This window comes from Balaenoptera physalus (genome assembly GCF_965194825.1).
Source record: "Balaenoptera physalus genome assembly, chromosome: 4".
In the NCBI taxonomy this organism is placed as follows: domain Eukaryota; kingdom Metazoa; phylum Chordata; class Mammalia; order Artiodactyla; family Balaenopteridae; genus Balaenoptera; species Balaenoptera physalus.
In genome coordinates, this window is record NC_138891.1 from 51,975,190 (window position 1) to 51,992,665 (window position 17,476).

The 17,476-nt window shown below is 39.9% G+C and overlaps 1 protein-coding gene across 4 annotated transcripts in view; it reads left to right on the top strand.

Moving 5' to 3' along the window:
* The window catches only part of FNDC3B (fibronectin type III domain containing 3B), a 350,839-nt gene that overhangs the window by 102,384 nt on the left and 230,979 nt on the right, over window positions 1-17,476 (top strand). For all 4 annotated transcript variants that reach the window (XM_082458921.1, XM_082458919.1, XM_082458922.1 and 1 more), the window contains one exon: window positions 2,476-2,551. In XM_082458921.1, coding sequence (XP_082315047.1) covers window positions 2,476-2,551 — 76 coding nt within the window. The remainder of the gene's footprint in view (window positions 1-2,475; window positions 2,552-17,476) is intronic.

The following is a 17,476-nucleotide window of genomic DNA, read 5'->3' on the forward strand; positions in this document are numbered from 1 at the left end:
ACCATTCTGTCTTCCAGGTCACTTATCCGTTCTTCTGCCGCAGTTATTCTGCTATTGATTCCTTCTAGTGTATTTTTCATTTCAATTCTTGTATTGTTCATCTCTGTTTGTTTGTTCTTTAATTCCTCTAGGTCTTTGTTAAACATTTCTTGCATCTTCTCGATCTTTGACTCCATTCTTTTTCCGAGGTCCTGGATCATCTTCACTATCATTATTCTGAATTCTTTCCCTGGAAGGTTGCCTATCTCCACTTCATTTAGTTGTTTTTCTGTGTTTTTATCTTGTTCCTTCATCTGGTACATAGTCTTCTTCGTTTTCATCTTGTCTATCTTTCTATGAACGTGGTTTTTGTTCCACAGGCTGCAGAAGTGTAGTTCTTGCTTCTGCTGTCTGCCCTCTGGTGGATGAGGCTATCTAAGAGGCTTGTGCAAGTTTCCTGATGGGAGGGACTGGTGGTGGGTAGAGCTGCGTGTTGCTCTAGTGGGCAGAGCTCAGTAAAACTTTAATCTGCTTGCCTGCTGATGGGTGGGGCTGGGTCTCCTCCCTGTTGGTTGTTTGGTCTGAGGTGACCCAACACTGGAGCCTACCCGGGCTCTTTGGCGGGGCTAATGGCGGACTCTGTGAGGGCGCATGCCAAGGAGTACTTCACAGAACTTCTGCTGCCAGTGTCCTTGTCCTCATGGTGAGACAGAGCCACCCCCCGCCTCTGCAGGAGACCCCCCAACACTAGCGGGTAGGTCTGTTTCAGTCTCCTATGGGGCTACTGCTCCTTCCCGTGGGTCCCGAAGCACACACTACTTTGTGTGTGCCCTCCAAGAGTGGAGTCTCTGTTTCCCCCCGTCCTGTCGAAGTCTTGCAGTCAAATCACCCCAGCCTTCAAAGTCTGATTCTCTAGGAATTCCTCCTCCTGTTGCTGGACCCCCAGGTTGGGAAGCCTGACGTGGGGCTCAGAACCTTCACTCCAGTGGGTGGACTTCTGTGGTGTAAGTGTTCTACAGTTTGTGAGTCACCCACCTAGCAGTCATGGGATTTGATTTTATTGTGATTGCGCCCCTCCTACCATCTCACTGTGGCTTCTCCTTTGTCTTTGGATGTGGGTTATCTTTTTTGGTGAGTTCCAGTGTCTTCCTGTCGATGATTGTTCAGCAGTTAGTTGTGATTCCATTGTTCTCGCAAGAGGGAGTGAGAGCATGTCCTTCTATTCTGCCATGTTGAACCAATCTGCCCAGTAAATGTATTTCTTGAGCACTTATTCTGTGTCAGATCTTGTCCTTAGAGAGCCTAGATTAAAGGAAAGACTGACACAAAAATAATTCCTTAGTTAATTAATTGCAATTGTAAATTTTAGGAAGGAGTAGAGTTTTGTTCGTTTGTTTTTTGAGAACACATAGTGCAAGACCTGGCCTGTCCTGAGAGTCAAATACCACTTCTTAATCTGGCAAGGATGAATGGGCGTTAGCTGGTTGAGGAAGGAATAAGGTGGGCAGAGATGAAGGAGTGCAGAGAGAGCATTGCAGACAGAGGGAACAGTATGCTTGATGGTTTTGAGGCAGGGAGGAACAAGGCTTGCTCTAAGAACTATAAGATGAATGTGACACTGACATCCTTCCAGTTTCTAGAAATATATAGTCATTATTTTAATAGTGTTAGTCTCGCACATGGTAATTTTTAACTACAGTTTTTTAAGCTTTGTTATGTCCTTTAATTTATATTTAGATATAAATTAGTGATTTTTTTTACCTTTGTTATCTAAAGGAACTAAATGAGATTGGAACTTAAAACTGAGGTTCTTAAAAGAACATACTTTGCCGTGGCATCCGTGGTTTAGTCTTTTCGGAAGTTGTCTTCTGATAACTAAATATCTATGTTATATGACTAAAACATTGACATTTAGGTAATAGATTCGAAAATTTGAGTGTTTGATGGGTCTTATTTGTAATATTTATTTTATACTGTTCATTGTTATTTCCAGGTTCTATACACGCTTTTTTTTTCCCCCCCAAACATTTTTCTTATAAATTGCTTTCTACTGTTACACAGTAGACTCAGGTCAGTAATAGATACTTGGGAATGGTATGCAACAGTGTTAGATCAGAAACTCATTTCTCTGTTCAATTTTCCTTTGCAAGTTATAGTTTCTGGTCTTTTTTCTTCTTTAATTGTTGTTTCTGATTTAGTGAAAGAAAAAAAGGAATTGTCTGAAAGAAAAAGTATCTTAACATCGGGGTTTTTTTTTTTTTTTTTTAGTTACATAGCATAAGCAACACAGGAGAATTCACTTAGCTAAATTCAAATGCATGAACTTACCCCCCTCAAATTTGAACCAGATCTAAGACATATCCTAAGTTTTGTGTTTATACAAGATTCTGTGCCACATACTTCTTGTCTAGTACATAAATTTAGGTAATGAAATCGTTGAAGAGAAATCCCCAGATGTTCTAGTATTAAATTGAAATTACTGTGTTATTTTGGCAGGTTATTCTCGTTCAAGTTAATCCAGGTGAGACTTTTACAATAAGAGCGGAGGATGGAACACTTCAGTGCATTCAAGGTAAGGAAGTTTTTTGTAAGCTTTCTAATCAAAGAAGTTTTCCTTTATTTATTATTTTATGGAAGTAGAGTTTATCTCTGAGTCTGCATGTGATTTTCTAGAAGTAAAATTTATCTTGGATTTTTTTTTTTTTTGCTTTTATTAGGGGCTCCTTAATGCTGATGTGGGCCTGTGATATATAAGTGACAAAGTTAAATATCTTGAGTATTCTATTGACTTTTAAGTGAATTAAATTAACTTGGGAAAGCTTGCATTGTATTCATATATTTCGGAATTTGGTAGTCCTGAAAAATGCAGAGATTTTTAAGAGAGCTTAAAATTCCAGATGATAACAGCAAGTACTTTTTCAAATTAGGTAAAAGTTTCAAATACATATTGTGATGCTATCCAAATGATGCTTTTAGAGGTAAAAATATGTATTAAATATCTGTTATTTATTACTGAGTAACAAATTACTCAAATTTAGTAGCTTAAAACAGTTCTTGTCTACAGTTTCTGTGGGTCAGGAATTTAGGCACAGCTTAGCTGTGTCCTATGGCTCTGGGCCTCTCAAAATGCTAAACTCCAGGTGTGGGCTAGATAGAGCTACAGTCACCGTAAGGCATGTCTGAGTGTCAGTCTGTTTCCAGGCTCGCCTAAGTGGTTGTTGGCAGGATTTGGTTTTTTTTGTGGGCTAGTGGCAGGCGGCTTCCCTGTGTTCCTTGCTAAGTGGCCTCTCCATGGGGGCGCTTACATTATGGCAGCGTCATCGGAGCAGCAACTAAAGGGCAAGAGGGAGTGGTATGTCCAGCCCGCTCCAGAAAGGGGATGACACAGAGTATGAATACCAGCAGCCAACTTTCAGAAAGCTGCCCACCGCAGTCCACCCTCGGCCCTCATAATCCGTGTCTCTCCCACATGCAAGGTACCCCCTCCTAAGGTCTGCAGAAGCCTTATTCCAGTACAGCATCAGCTCAGAGTCCAGAATCTGCTTATCTCAATAAGCTCCAGGAGCAGGTGAGGCTCCTTGGGTGTAGTTCTTTAAGTACCGCTCCTACGGCATTTCAGTGAATTTCTAGTTTGTGTAACACCGGTGCCTCTTCTCGATAGTTCACTAAGGAAAGAAAGACGCTTAGGTACTCTGATGCATGTGGGGTTCTGTGTAGGAAGATCAATCCAGATATGGAGTTAGTCTATAAATACTGCTGTGTTGGAGGGCACTGTGTGACAGCTCTTTTTGGCAGTGATTGGGATTATGGGGCAAATGGTAAATTGGCCTGTAATTGAGTTCAGTACTAGGTTATTGATTAGACTGGAATCTGACCAGAGGTCTTATTTTAATACTTGGGCTTGCTCACCAATATATAAAGAAAATGAAGGAAAATGCCCTTTAGTTTTAGTTTTCCGTAATGAGCTGCATGGAAAAAGTTGATCTTCCTATTGTTTTGCATAATAGCAGAGTGTGCTGCTGTGTCGTTTCATTACTTGTTTTTGAAACTATAAGAACAAAAATTTAGGAAAAAAAATTAAAACTCATTAGGCTAGAATCCTAGTGGGTTTTTTTTTTTTTTTTTTTTTTTTTAAATTTTATTTATTTATTTATTTATTTATTTATTTATGGCTGTGTTGGGTCTTGGTTTCTGTGCGAGGGCTTTCTCTACTTGCGGCAAGTGGGGGCCACTCTTCATCGCGGTGCGCGGGCCTCTCACTATCGCGGCCTCTCTTGTTGCGGATGGAGCACAGGCTCCAGACGCGCAGGCTCAGCAATTGTGGCTCACGGGCCTAGTCGCTCCGTGGCATGTGGGATCTTCCCAGACCAGGGCTCGAACCCGTGTCCCCTGCATTGGCAGGCAGATTCTCAACCACTGCGCCACCAGGGAAGCCCTCCTAGTGGGTTTTAACTGCAGTTAATCTGAAATGATTTAACCATTTCATTAATGGTTTTTTCTGATTGCATTCATTGTGTCCCTAAAATTGATCTTGGTGTTCTAAACCATTTAAAAACCAAACCTAGTCTTCGGTGATAGATCACACAAAGGAACTTCAGGTAAAAGAAGAGAGAAAAATATTTTAAAATAGTATGGGTTACAGAATCTTCTACCTACTTGTAGAACTGTAACATATTATCAACAAATAAAACCTCAAAATTCACTCTGTATCTTAAAAAAAAAAAACACACTAGTAAAACTAGATGAAAAGTTATTTTACCTACATAGAATGAAGCTGATATTTCCAGTTCAGTAAGAGAATAGTTGAGCTTCTGGTCAGGGTAACATTGGAACCCTATGCATTGGCTAGAAGACTGTGTCCCTCTACAACTGAGTATGTGTAATAGAATCTATAAAAGCAAATTGCTGAATGGATCAACATATATAAAATCCACTTTTTCAATGCCAACTGCTTCTACTTTTGGTGTCTGAAGAGTGTGTGTGTGTGTTCGTCTAGTTAGCCTCTTCCTCACTTTTTGTGGGTCCAATTCGTAACTGGTATACTTTGCAGGGAATTTAGCAAGTATATTGCTCTGTCCACAATGGAAACTTTGTATTTATTCATGATGGTACTTGGAGATAAGTGACACTAACACCCCTTTCAGTGATTTAAAAAAATTCCATTGACTAAAGAAGAATTGTAGAGCCATTTATCTTTGGCTTACTGAGCCTTCCTATTCTTTGTTCTCTTCTGAACACCCAGGTACTGTGGTTATCTTTATTTGGACATGTTGGTACCTGGCCCAACTAATTGAAATGACACAGGACAGGATGAGGGTGACCTGGAACCCCAAGTGGTTTGCTAGGGCTTGGGTGGCCCTGGGACAACAGGATCAACTGCAGGAACTGGAAGGAACCCCAGTCCAGACCCATTGTTGGCCACTCATGCATAACAGACAGCCACTCAGCCCAGGTGCTCTCATACCCCCCTTCATCTGAGTTCCAGTGTGAGTTAGTGAATGCTTCACTCCAGGTAGGTAGAGCATATCAACATAGAATGTGGGAATAGGCAATATGTTTATAAATTCCAGCACAAGTTGTTACTATCCTTTCACTGTGATTAACATCCCTATCATTGCTAATATTTATTCAACTCTTAGCCTTATGTATTCTCTCATTGAATGGGTATGACAGATACACATGAGGAAGCTGAGACCTTTAGAGGCTAATTCACACATCTAAAGTCATATAGTGCAGCTACATGTAAAAGAATGAAATTAGAACACTCCCTAACACCATACACAAAAATAAACTCAAAATGGATTAAAAACCTCAGTGTAAGGCCAGACACTATAAAACTCTTAGAGGAAAACATAGGCAGAACACTTTATGATGTAAATCACAGCAAGATCCTTTTTGACCCACGTCCTAGAGAAATGGAAATAAAAACAAAAATAAACAAATGGGACCTAATGAAACTTAAAAGCTTTTGCACAGCAAAGGAAACCATAAACAAGACAAAAAGACAACCCTCAGAATGGGAGAAAATATTTGCAAATGAATCAAGGGACAAAGGATTAATCTCCAAAATTTACAAGCAGCTCATGAAGCTCAATATCAAAAAAACAACCCAATCCAAAAATGGGCCGAAGACCTAAATAGACATTTCTCCAAAGAAGATATATAGATTGCCAACAAACGCATGAAAGAATGCTCAACATCACTAATCACTAGAGAAATGCAAATCAAAACTACAATGGGGTATCATCTCACACTGGTCAGAATGGCCATCACCAAAAAATCTACAAACAATAAGTGCTGGAGAGGGTGTGGAGAAAAGGGAACCAACCCTCTTGCACTGTTGGTGGGAATGTAAATTGATACAGCCACTATGTAGAACAGTATGGAGGTTCCTTAAAAAACTAAAAATAGAATTACCATATGACCCAGCGATCCCACTGTTGGGCATATACCTGGAGAAAAGCATAATTCAAAAAGAGTCATGTACCACAACGTTCATTGCAGCTCTATTTACAATAGCCAGGACATGGAAGCAACCTAAGTGTCCATCGACAGATGAATGGATAAAGAAGATGTGGCACATATATACAATGGAATATTACTCAGCCATAAAAAGAAATGAAATTGAGTCATTTGTAGTGAGGTGGATGGACCTAGAGTCTGTCATACAGAGTGAAGTAAGTCAGAAAGAGAAAAACAAATACCGTATGCTAACACATATATACAGAATCTAAAAAAATAAATGGTTATGAAGAACCTGGGGGCAGGACAGGAATAAAGATGCAGACGTAGAGAATGGACTCAAGGACGTGGGGAGGGGGAAGGGTAAGCTGGGACAAAGTGAGAGCGTGGCATGGACTTATATATACTACCAAATGTAAAATAGATAGCTAGTTGGAAGCAGCCGCATAGCACAGGGAGATCAGCTCGGTGCTTTCTGACCACCTAGAGGGGTGGGATAGGGTGAGTAGGAGGGAGTCACAAGAGGGAAGGGATATGGGGATATATGTATATGTATAGCTGATTCACTTTGTTATACAGCAGAAACTAACACAGCATTGTAAAGCAATTATACGCCAATAAAGATGTTAAAAAATAAATAAAGTCATCTAGTGAGAAACAGCAGAGCTCTTTATTGCCTTGCTCCGTGGCTTTACGTCAGGGAATCATGAACTCAAATCGACTCCATTTTCTTGGGCACGTGACAAGAGCAAGATGGGTTCCTATTCCTGGAGTAACAGGATTCTGGGAAGGATGCTAGGTGAGTACTCAGGTGACCAGAATGAGATAGAGATGGTTTACAGAGCAAAAGTGGATGGTGGAGACGGGGTCTTTGGAATGAGACAGGTACCCTGTTCACAGAAGTGAGAGCAGGATAGTTTGATACAGGGAGTATTGATTTAGAAGTCCTTAAATTATCTCTGTCCAGAGTCAGGATTGGGCCCAGAGTTGGGGTGGGCTGAGCTTCTAGGTGGGGCTTCCAGCTTCAGTTGCTGGAAGAGGACGGGTACAGTGGTAGAGGACTGGTTAGGAAAGGATCTGAAATTGAGTCATATTGTAATGGCAACTTGTAAAAGATGCATTTGTATTTTACTAAAGATTAAAGTTAAGAGAATGAAGCTCTAGTTGTGCTTTTTCAACACCAGCCAGCAGATGGGGAGGTGTTTTTTTCGGCGGGGAAGGAGAGTGCGGCGATTGGTGGTGGTGGCCTTCCGGGAAAGTTTGAAGTCATCCCCATTGCTTACACCGTGGTTGAAACTGTCAGCTTGATAGCTTTGCTATTTCAGCACTAGCCAGCACAGTAAGAATTGCTGGGGGCTGGGGGGAGGGGTTAGGGGGAGGGAGTGGAGCTGGTTGCAGGCCTTCCTGGAAACTTTGAAATGACACCATGTGAGGTCAACCCCCTCTGCTTGTAGTCGAATTTGTCAGCCTAATAATTTTCTCTATAGGACATTTATGACGTCACTAGAAAGACCCCAGAAGCTCATTGTGGTGCCATGAAAAGGCAGTCTGGAAATTCAGAGCAAATCAATGTAAAGCATATGGTTACTCTGGGGAAAAAACAAGATTTTGTTTTCATGGGAATGTCCTTGGTGATAATGAAGGAAGAAAAACACAGGAAACATACAATATGCTGTGAAAGCAGATTCATTTCTAATGGAATATTTCTCAATATTTCCATGAAACATGAATCATAGGTCTTGAAGGGGCCACAGAAGGTCATCGTTTATTCTTACTTGGAGGCAGCACTATACCTATGGCATCCTAGACAAAGGATTTTTCTTTCCTAGGCCAGGTGAAAGTGTATAAAGAGCTAATTGTTAGGGAAAAAAGAATCTTAGCGATCAATCTGAATTTTTTCCTCTGGTGAAATTCAGGAATTAATAGAGGGCAGCTGCAGGTCTCTCCCGTTATTTTCATATCCGTGTCTGGGCTGAGGTGCTGGCAGTGCAGCCTTCCTTCCTGCCCACGCATGCCATCTTTTTATCTGGGCCAGTTCTCTGCTCCCTGTAAAACGCTTCAGCCAAAACAAATACCACTCTTCCTTTAAGCTCTAGGGCTCTCTCCTTCAGCAGGGGTCCCCCCCTTCCCCCCGGACCATTTCAGTCCATTCTGACCTTTCTCTGCATTCCTGGAGGAGCAGGTGGAGGTAGCACTGCATGTAACTATCTGGTTATATGTGTAAACCTTTCTTTAGCACTTGAATTAGACTGTGAGTTCAGTTGTGACAGGAAACAGTGTATCCTCCACCCTACCAATACCTCCAGCCACACAGCCTGACAATAATTACTGACCACTAGGCCCTTGACTAGCTCTGGCGTTACATCAGATGTGATGATTTTTCTTTTAACTTTTACTATTGTGCCGGGAACTTAAAGATATTTAGTTAAGTGCTTTTAGGGGCCTTTAAAATCTCTATAGAAGAACTTTCAAATTTCAAATCACATTACAATTAAAGCTAATCAGTTTCCTTTAAAAAAAACACGTGTAAGTCTAAAGAACTTTCATATTGACCAGTATTAATGCCGCAATTTTTGTCTTTCAAGACATATTTCAAATCATGAGCCTGAAGAAAACAGGTGAATGTCCTGGTGATAACAGCAAAAAACAGGTTAAAGTGAAATGCTTGGGAATCACCATTACCCTAATAAAGAATAATATTTAAAGATATTTGATTACTAATGTTTTTTGTCCAGAATAATCTAGACATCTTTAAAAAGATTATTTACTCGGCTAATTTGTGGTAAGTGAGTAGAGACCTTGAAATGACAGCAGAATGTGTGGCAGGAGGGAAACTTGAGGAGAGCCTTACTCTGAGATGGCTGTAGTTTGGGTTCTGTTAGAGTGTGAAACTTTCTCCCTCTCCTGCTTACTCTCCTTAAGCCTTCTTCAGCTCTGTGTCTAAGTCCCCCTGCCCCACTGAGTGTGGGAACCGTATCATTGATGAACAGCATGCTCTGCTCACAGGCCCCTGTGAATGACACCATTGAGAGCCGGTCCACATTTTTGAATCTCCTCGTTTGTCTCCCACCCCGCTCCCCGCCATATTCAGAATCCAGACTGTCACTGGGAACTTAAAGTTACTTTTTTTTCTCATTGGGTACTTTAAGTGCATTTATTAGACTTGTTTGGCACATTAAAACACCGACCTGTCATTCTTTCTAAGAATTTTATGAGAGGTCCTAGTGGACTCTCATTGTCTCTTGCTTTGTTGATTGAGAAATGACTTGAGTGATGTCATAGGTAGGGCTTGCAAGCTGAGGTAGACTATCATTTCACAAGCAAAGCTTCTATATGGTCTATGCCTTTAAAGAAAACTCTGCATATAAGTGAGAAATTCCTGTTTTACTGGCTTACAACCAAGGAAGAGGACCTGTTGCAAATGAAGTCTGTCTCCTAAGAGTGATTGAACCCTTGCCCTGGCTTAAATTTGCAAACAAGTCTTTTATCCAAACTATTTGGGTGATTTGAAAGTGAACTTACTGTCCTATGACTGCCTTTAAATAGTTGAGAATCTTTGCAAACTTTCATTACATTGAATATGTAATTGATTGTTATTTGACTGTATGTAATTACTTACGGAAAGTCTGTATTATAAGGCAAAAGATTTTTTCCTGTTACAATTTTCTTATTTTGAGAGCTTCTTTTTCTACACAAGAAACTGCTTTGAAAGTCAATTCCTTTTGCATTTGGGGGTTTGTGAAGGATCGCTAATCTGAAATGTTACTGTGAACAGTTAAGGCCTCACTTGAGAAAATCTTTTAGAATTGAAAATACCAAGTCTTTTGCCCAGGCTAGCCCCAGTGTCCTGCCCATCTTTCTGACTGATCCAAAGCTATATTTGGTAAGACTTAGTACATAAGTTTCCAGTGAGGCTCTAGGCTGAGAGAATCTGAGTTTCTAGGAATATCTGAATTATTCCACCAACTTGCCAGCTCATTTTATAACTTAAATATTAGATTTGGGACAAATCAGTCTCTTACCTGTGTGTGTGTAATATTGATTAAATGTTGGTGAAAAATCACTTTTAGCATTTTGGAGAATACCTGATCTCTGAAATGCTTGAGAGCCTTATTTTGGGCATGATGATTTGCCTTTTTTCTCATACATGGACATGCATAGCTGTTTGTGCAAACAGGAGTTCTGAATGCTGACCTGATAGGCCCCCTTTCAGACAATAGCTTGCTGCCGAGTAACTGGAAGTTTACCACCAGAGTAGTCTCCATGAGGGTCAGTGAGTACTGATGGGCCCAGAGCAGAAAGTCCAGTTTATGGAGGGGGTGAGAGGAAAGTCTGTGATTATAAGTGTGGCTGTCATCGTGCTGGGACTGAGTAATGTCCTGAGACTGGGTTACATCAGTGTGAAACCATGCTGCTTCCCACGAGGTGGTGTGAAGTCCCTCTCAAGGGAAAATATCCAGTGTGTCTGCTGCTTTCTACCCTTCCCATTTATCTCGATTGTTTTTAGCTATTGTTACATATCCATAATTAGGACAAAAACTGTACACAAAATTATATTGTCAGACTTTCTTTGGCCTTTTTCTTCAAGTAAAGCTTGAGTGATTTAATTGTTAGAAGTTATAAAGGTTATGTTCTAAGAGTAAAGGCTCTGTAGTGAGAATCCCTGGTTGTTCGCTAGATAATGGTTAAACTCTTAGCTTCAGTTTCTTTCCTCTCTTAAAATGGGGATAGTGGGAATACCTATCCAGTGAGGTTGTGAGACATTCCATTGTAAGTACTAGCCTCATCATCATCATCATCATCTAGTAATGTACACAGCTTTGCTGATTATTTTTGTTCTAAAGAGATGCCATGACCAGTTGTGGGCAATGACTTGGTTATCAGTCAAAGTTCGAGCCTCCATTTCATTGCCTACTTAACAGTAAGCTTGCTTTCATGGGTTAATGGTGATAGCAACATTTCAGACATTTCAGATGAAGGTTTATGGGGATGTATGTATTGTTCAGATAAAGGATTGTGGATAAAACAGTGGTTCCACTGTTTCATGCATTTAAAGTAAGTTTTGTTGTAGTGAAGCTTCAGTTGTTGCTTTTATTTTGGATGATAAGCTGTTAACTCTCACACTATGCCTGAGAGGCCATATTCAGACAGGCCTATAAAGTAGTTCCTATGGGTATGCCTTCCCTCCTTTAGGCCTTGTCGTTCACTTTTCAATTAAATTCCATACTTCTTTTAATCTTTATTTAATGTATCCTGCTCTTAGGCAGTACTGAAGAGGCAGTAAGGCATATTGGTAAGATCATTATGGGTTTTTGAGTAAGATTGGCTGGCCTAGAAGTCCCCTGCATGTTAGATGTGTATCGTAAAAGCAGTTACTTCTCTACACCTACACCTAATCTGTAGAATTGGAATAATAATATCGGTCTTAAAGAATTGCTATGGGGATTAAATGGCATATTGGGTAGAAAGCACTTAGAACAGTTTCTAAGGCAATGTAAGGGTCCAATAAATAGGAACCATTATTAGGCTCCCAGTCTCCATTATGGCTAGACATTGAACCACCTTTATTTTTGTTAATTGTCAGTTTAAAGCATTTCAGGAAAGACTCTGTGAACTTGAGGTATTGGTTAGGAGTTTTCAGATGTCTTCACATTTTAGTCGTACTGCTTCATAATATGTTTAAAAATTATGCAGTGGGAGTTTAGCTTCTGTGCCATTTTTGTCTTGCACGCTTGTTCAGCAGTGGTTAAAATGTCACTTCTGAGGGTACCACTGCTTGGCGTTCCTTAAATGTCACAGATCTTTGCATGACAGATAATTCCAAAGAGCTAATTGTCACATTACCTCGATTGTCCACCACATTTTATTTCACAGCTTATAATCTTTTAGTTCTTGCTTTATTCTTTCTGTATTTTTTACCTTTGTGTTTTACACTTACAATTTGAAATGGAAAATTTCATGTTAGAGGTGTCTTTAAAGAAGTCTGTAAAGGGTTCTTCAAGGGCAGGGGTCAAATCTTAGTGATCTTTGTATCCCAGTGCCTATCCAGCACCTCCTAGATGCTCAGAAAAGAGGAAAGTCATTTCCTGATTTACTGCTAAAAAATCATGTCAAAATCATGGAAAAGTCTCATAGTTAATTCACAGAGGTAATTTTTTGTTTTTGTTATTGTACTTAAGTAATTAAGTTTGGTTATTTTTACTCTCCGTTCCTCAAATTAAGATAATGAATGCAGGTGTGAGTTTGTTTCCAAAAACATACAGTAATTCTGAAGAAGTCCAGTATATTGGTTAGCTCCCTTACTTGTAAAAAGCATGAGGGAGTGATCATTATATCCCTTCTTTTGATAATTTTTTTCTTTTGTGAGGAGTAGGCTGGGAACACCTTGCAAAATATTTTTAAGGCTATTTAATAGTGAAAGACCAGCTTTATCTTTTATGGTATTAGCAAGTAATTTAGATTGTTCATTAGTATTTTATTGTTTTCGTGCAGTTAAAAATTATAGCATTTATCTGTAGCAGTAAACTCTCAGTAAGCTCCATGTCAGACCCAGGCATAGACAGAGTACACTTTAAATTGTAAACGAGTCTGGTTACTGAAGTAAATGGAGTTGGCAGGCAGGAGGCGAAGAGAGCGTGGGTGAGGGCATTGGTGGTGGGTGTGGAAGCAGGAACAGAAATTTGAGATGTTTAGGAGATAGTCATGACTTGCTGACCAGTGGGACACACACTGAAGAGAGGGAGTGAGCTATGCACTAGATGTTGTATGTTTCCCTAAAATAGGTGGAATCTGGTCCTTTAGAAAAATGTTTGTCCTACAGTGTAAACAATAGTTTACAAACTAAACATTTTGTATTCACTCTGTCCTAATTGGACAAGCATTAGGATTAACAAAAAAGGATAAAAAAAAAAGCAAACTTTTTTTTTCCTTTAAGTAAGTGCGTTTTTTTCCGCTCATCAGCTTGGGTACTGCTTCTTGGAGGAGAGTTTTCAGTGACTTGGAAGGTATTTTGCACACTAGTTTTTGAGGATATGAAGACAGTTGGGTAAAAGGGGAGTGTGTTTTAATACTTCTTTCTGGACTCATCTAAATATGGAGAAAACTGGCCTCAAAACTGCCCACAGGGACTTCCCTGGTGGCTCAGTGGTTAAGAATCCGCCTGCCAATGCAGGGGACACAGGTTCGAGTCCTGGTCCAGCAAGATCCCACATGCGGCGGAGCAACTAAGCCCGTGCGCCACAACTACTGAGCCTGCGCTCTAGAGCCCGTGAGCCACAACTACTGAAGCCTGCGTGCCTAGAGCCCATGCTCTGCAACAAAGAGAAGCCACCGCAATGAGAAGCCCGCGCACCGCAACAGAGTAGCACCCACTCGCCGCAACTAGAGAAAGCCCGCGCTCAGCAACAAAGACCCAACGCAGCCAAAAATAAATAAATAAATAAATTTATTTAAAACAAAACAAAAAAACTGCCCACATCAGCGACTTTCCCTTATGACTCCTGGTTCGGGGCTCTTTGCATATACCCACATTTCTTGTGTGGCTGGATATAACTCCCCAACCCCCTTTAGCAATTGGAGAGAAAAGTTGAAGTGTTGAAAACTCTTCAGGTCTTTTTGTGTCTGAGTTAAAATGGAAGTGTTCCATAATTCAGATATACCATCCTTATGGACACTTTATATATGGCAGTGCAGCAGAGCCAGAATTAACAGGCTTTGTGGTATCTTTCTGGCTATAGGAGTTTCCACATTTTCAGTTAATTTAAAAAGCTTCCAGTTATTAGCAAATTAAAATTTCTGTTCTAAACTGATAAGAAGAGGAGGCAAAACATCAGGGGAAGAAAAGTCTTTGGGAACAGAAGTGGAAACTTAAAAAGATAAATATAAGCATTATTCTTAGTGTGTTTTTGAGTGAAAGTGTTATTCTGTTAGAGGACCGACTAGATGAATTTTATGTTTTGTTCTGCAGTTCTCAGTAAAGTGGATATACACAGTCACACAGTTATCTCATGTAGATGTCAAATTAAACTCTGCCTGTTCGTTGCTTGAAGTGCCAAGTCTTTAACTGTTGTCTGGGGTTGGATTATTTTGGTTATCTGGGATTGGATCTTTTAACATCGGTCCGTGTGTCTTATGCTAGATCCAGCAGTGTCAATTTTCTGTGCCTGCTGTACCAGGATACAAGCAGTGCAGACAACACGAGTACTTTGGCACAGCTAGAACTTGTCTCCTCCAGTTGAGGAAGAACAGTCTTTGCAGGCAGTATAATCAAACCATTATACTTAAATTGCCTGAGTGTAAGCATGAAATAGTCACAAAATGTTAAAGTACAGCAAAAGTGTGGCTTGTTATCCCATAAATTAGAAACCAAGATCTGAGATTAATTGGTTAATTTATTCTCACTGATCAAGACATTTCTTATTCTGTGGGTCAAGCATTCACATTTTTTTTTTTTTTTTTAAGAATTCACATTTTGAGTGACATAGTTCTTGCATCATATGCTTAAGGTAAAGAACATCTCTAACACCTCAGGATTTTAAGGCTGGTTGTATTAACATTAGTGGTTTGTAACTTTTGCACATCAGAATTACCTGCGGAACTTTAAAAAAAAAATGCACAAGTTGACCTCCAGGCTAATTGTAGGGAATTGTCAGATTGTCTAAGCCAAGGGGAACTGTCAGATTGTTTTGGGGGCAAGACCTTGGCATTAGTTTTGAAAAGCTTCATAGGTAATTTAATACGCAGTGGAGACTGAGAATTTCTGGTTAACCTAACCCTCAGGATAGTTTAAAAAATTCCCGTGGTGTGTTTTCGCAAGTACATCACACTGCACATGCTGTGTACCTGTCTGTTCATACAGGTTAGTCTTCTTTAAGAAGGTTTGCAAAGTGCTTAAAGATCGTTTATCTTGTAATCATATACTTAATAAGTAAACTGTATGTGGTGGTTGTCTTTATTGAACCTATTAATTGAAATTGCTCTTTTTGTTATAAACTTCTGTAAGTAGTAAATAAGGGTCATCAAACAGAAATTTGAGTTTATTCCTTTCAGCAGAGAACAGATCTATTTTACCTTTACTTAGATGTAAACACAACAGCTCACCTATTATAAACTATTAAAATTCAAAGTTGATTAGAATAGGTAAAGATATTATACAGGGTGGATGAAGCTGAAAAAGTGGGATGAGAAAATAACCATCTTACAACTTGCTGCTTGCAGAAGCTGCTTTTAGCACTCTTTCCACTTGGCTCTGTGGACGAATTGGGCTGAAACTATTGCTTCCCTCTTTGCTCCCTTCATAGATCTTGCCTCATACTTTGAATGATGTAGGTGCCCAGGAAACAGGTTGGTATTTGGCTCAAGTTGTCCCCCCAGCATACCTGAATCCAGGGTATTACATCCTGTTTCAGATGCTGACAGTTACCAGTAACTTTAGCATGGATTAGAATCACCTGGAGGGCTTGTTCAACCACAGATTGCTGGTACCACCCCCAGGGTTTCTGATTTAGGTCTGGGGTAGGTGAGATGGGTCCTGAGAATTTGTATTTATAAGGAGTTCCCGGGTGATACAGATGTTGGTGATTCTGGGTCCAGGCTTTGAGAACAGCTGAGGTAGGAGGCTTTCTGGAAGAGGGGCACGTGTAAGAGGGGATTTTTAGAGAAGTGCCCTTAAACAAAAGAGAAAACTCTCAGGATTAAGTTTGGTCACAAAGTGGACAAAAGGGAGAAAGTCCATGTAAATGAAGAAAAATAAAGAAGAATGATTGGCTTAAATTCTTCAGTTGCAAGCTCAAAGATAGAATTTTTTCTTGGTCTGAAATTTTTTCCCCTTCCTCCACTATAGGTTTAATGAACTGAGGTTTGAATCAGGGACTCTTTTCAAAGGATTTGTTCATATAATCTTTCCATTTACACCTCCTAATTCAATTGCCATTTTATCAGGAATTCCTTTTTCTTCTCTATGCCTCAGTTCCGACATAGTGAGAATAAATACGATTGCCAAAGATATTCCAGGAATATTTTAGAGTTTAATGAATAGTATTATGTAGTATATGGGGATCACTGAGTTAGGAAACTTATGCAAATATGAAAAATATTCTAAACAGATACACAATATCTGATAACTGTATTCAAGTAATAAGCTAGTACATCCCTCCTCCTAGACAGCTGGGTGGTAGTAAAAGAAAAAACCAAAAGGGGAGGATAAAAAGTCAGGGAACCGATATGGAAGTTGGCTTCACTCTATGAAGTATTCTAAAGAAACAGTATGATTTTTAAAGTATCAAACTAGGGGAAAAGGAAGTGACTCAGAATTCAAAATAGATAGGACAACAGCAGTAAAGATCTGGAATGGGAGGAACGTGAGGAGAAGCAACCCATGAGAAGCAGCTGGGGTTAGTGAACGACTCCATAGTAACATGATAAACAAGATTATACATATTCCCTTTTTTTCCCCTGTGGACAGGGCACCATTGTAGAAATTAGAACATTGTGCTGTGTTTTAAAAATCTGTTTCAAGGGTCAAGTTGAATTCCAGACCAATTGTTAGTAATTAAAGTTACAACTCTTGAGGAGTTTTCTCATGGTCTCTAGATGAGTTCTGCCACTGTTCTGTGAGTTGAGTTCATTGATCATTTTTCTACTCATTGCACCTGTCATGCTGGTATCAGCAATTAACATTCCTCAGAGGTGAATAGAATGCCAGCCTCCATCTCAGATGGAACTCGAGAACAACAGGTGCATTCTACCTATTTCTTGGCTATACCCAGGGTAGTGAGAAGGCACGTAATTAACCATAGAACAGACTTTGGAGAAAATGAGATTCTTTAGAAATTGAGCCAGAGTGCTGAAAAGTAGCTCTGGGTAATGTATTTAGGGGACATAGGAAATGGCTCAACAGGAAGGGTGAAATAGCCTTGCTAATCTGGCCTCTTTAAACTTATTTCAAGCCTATTCCCCTTCCTTGATACAAATCTTCTTTACTATGCACCTTCCATAGACCCAGTATTTTGTGCAGCTTTAAAAAAACAATTGGTTT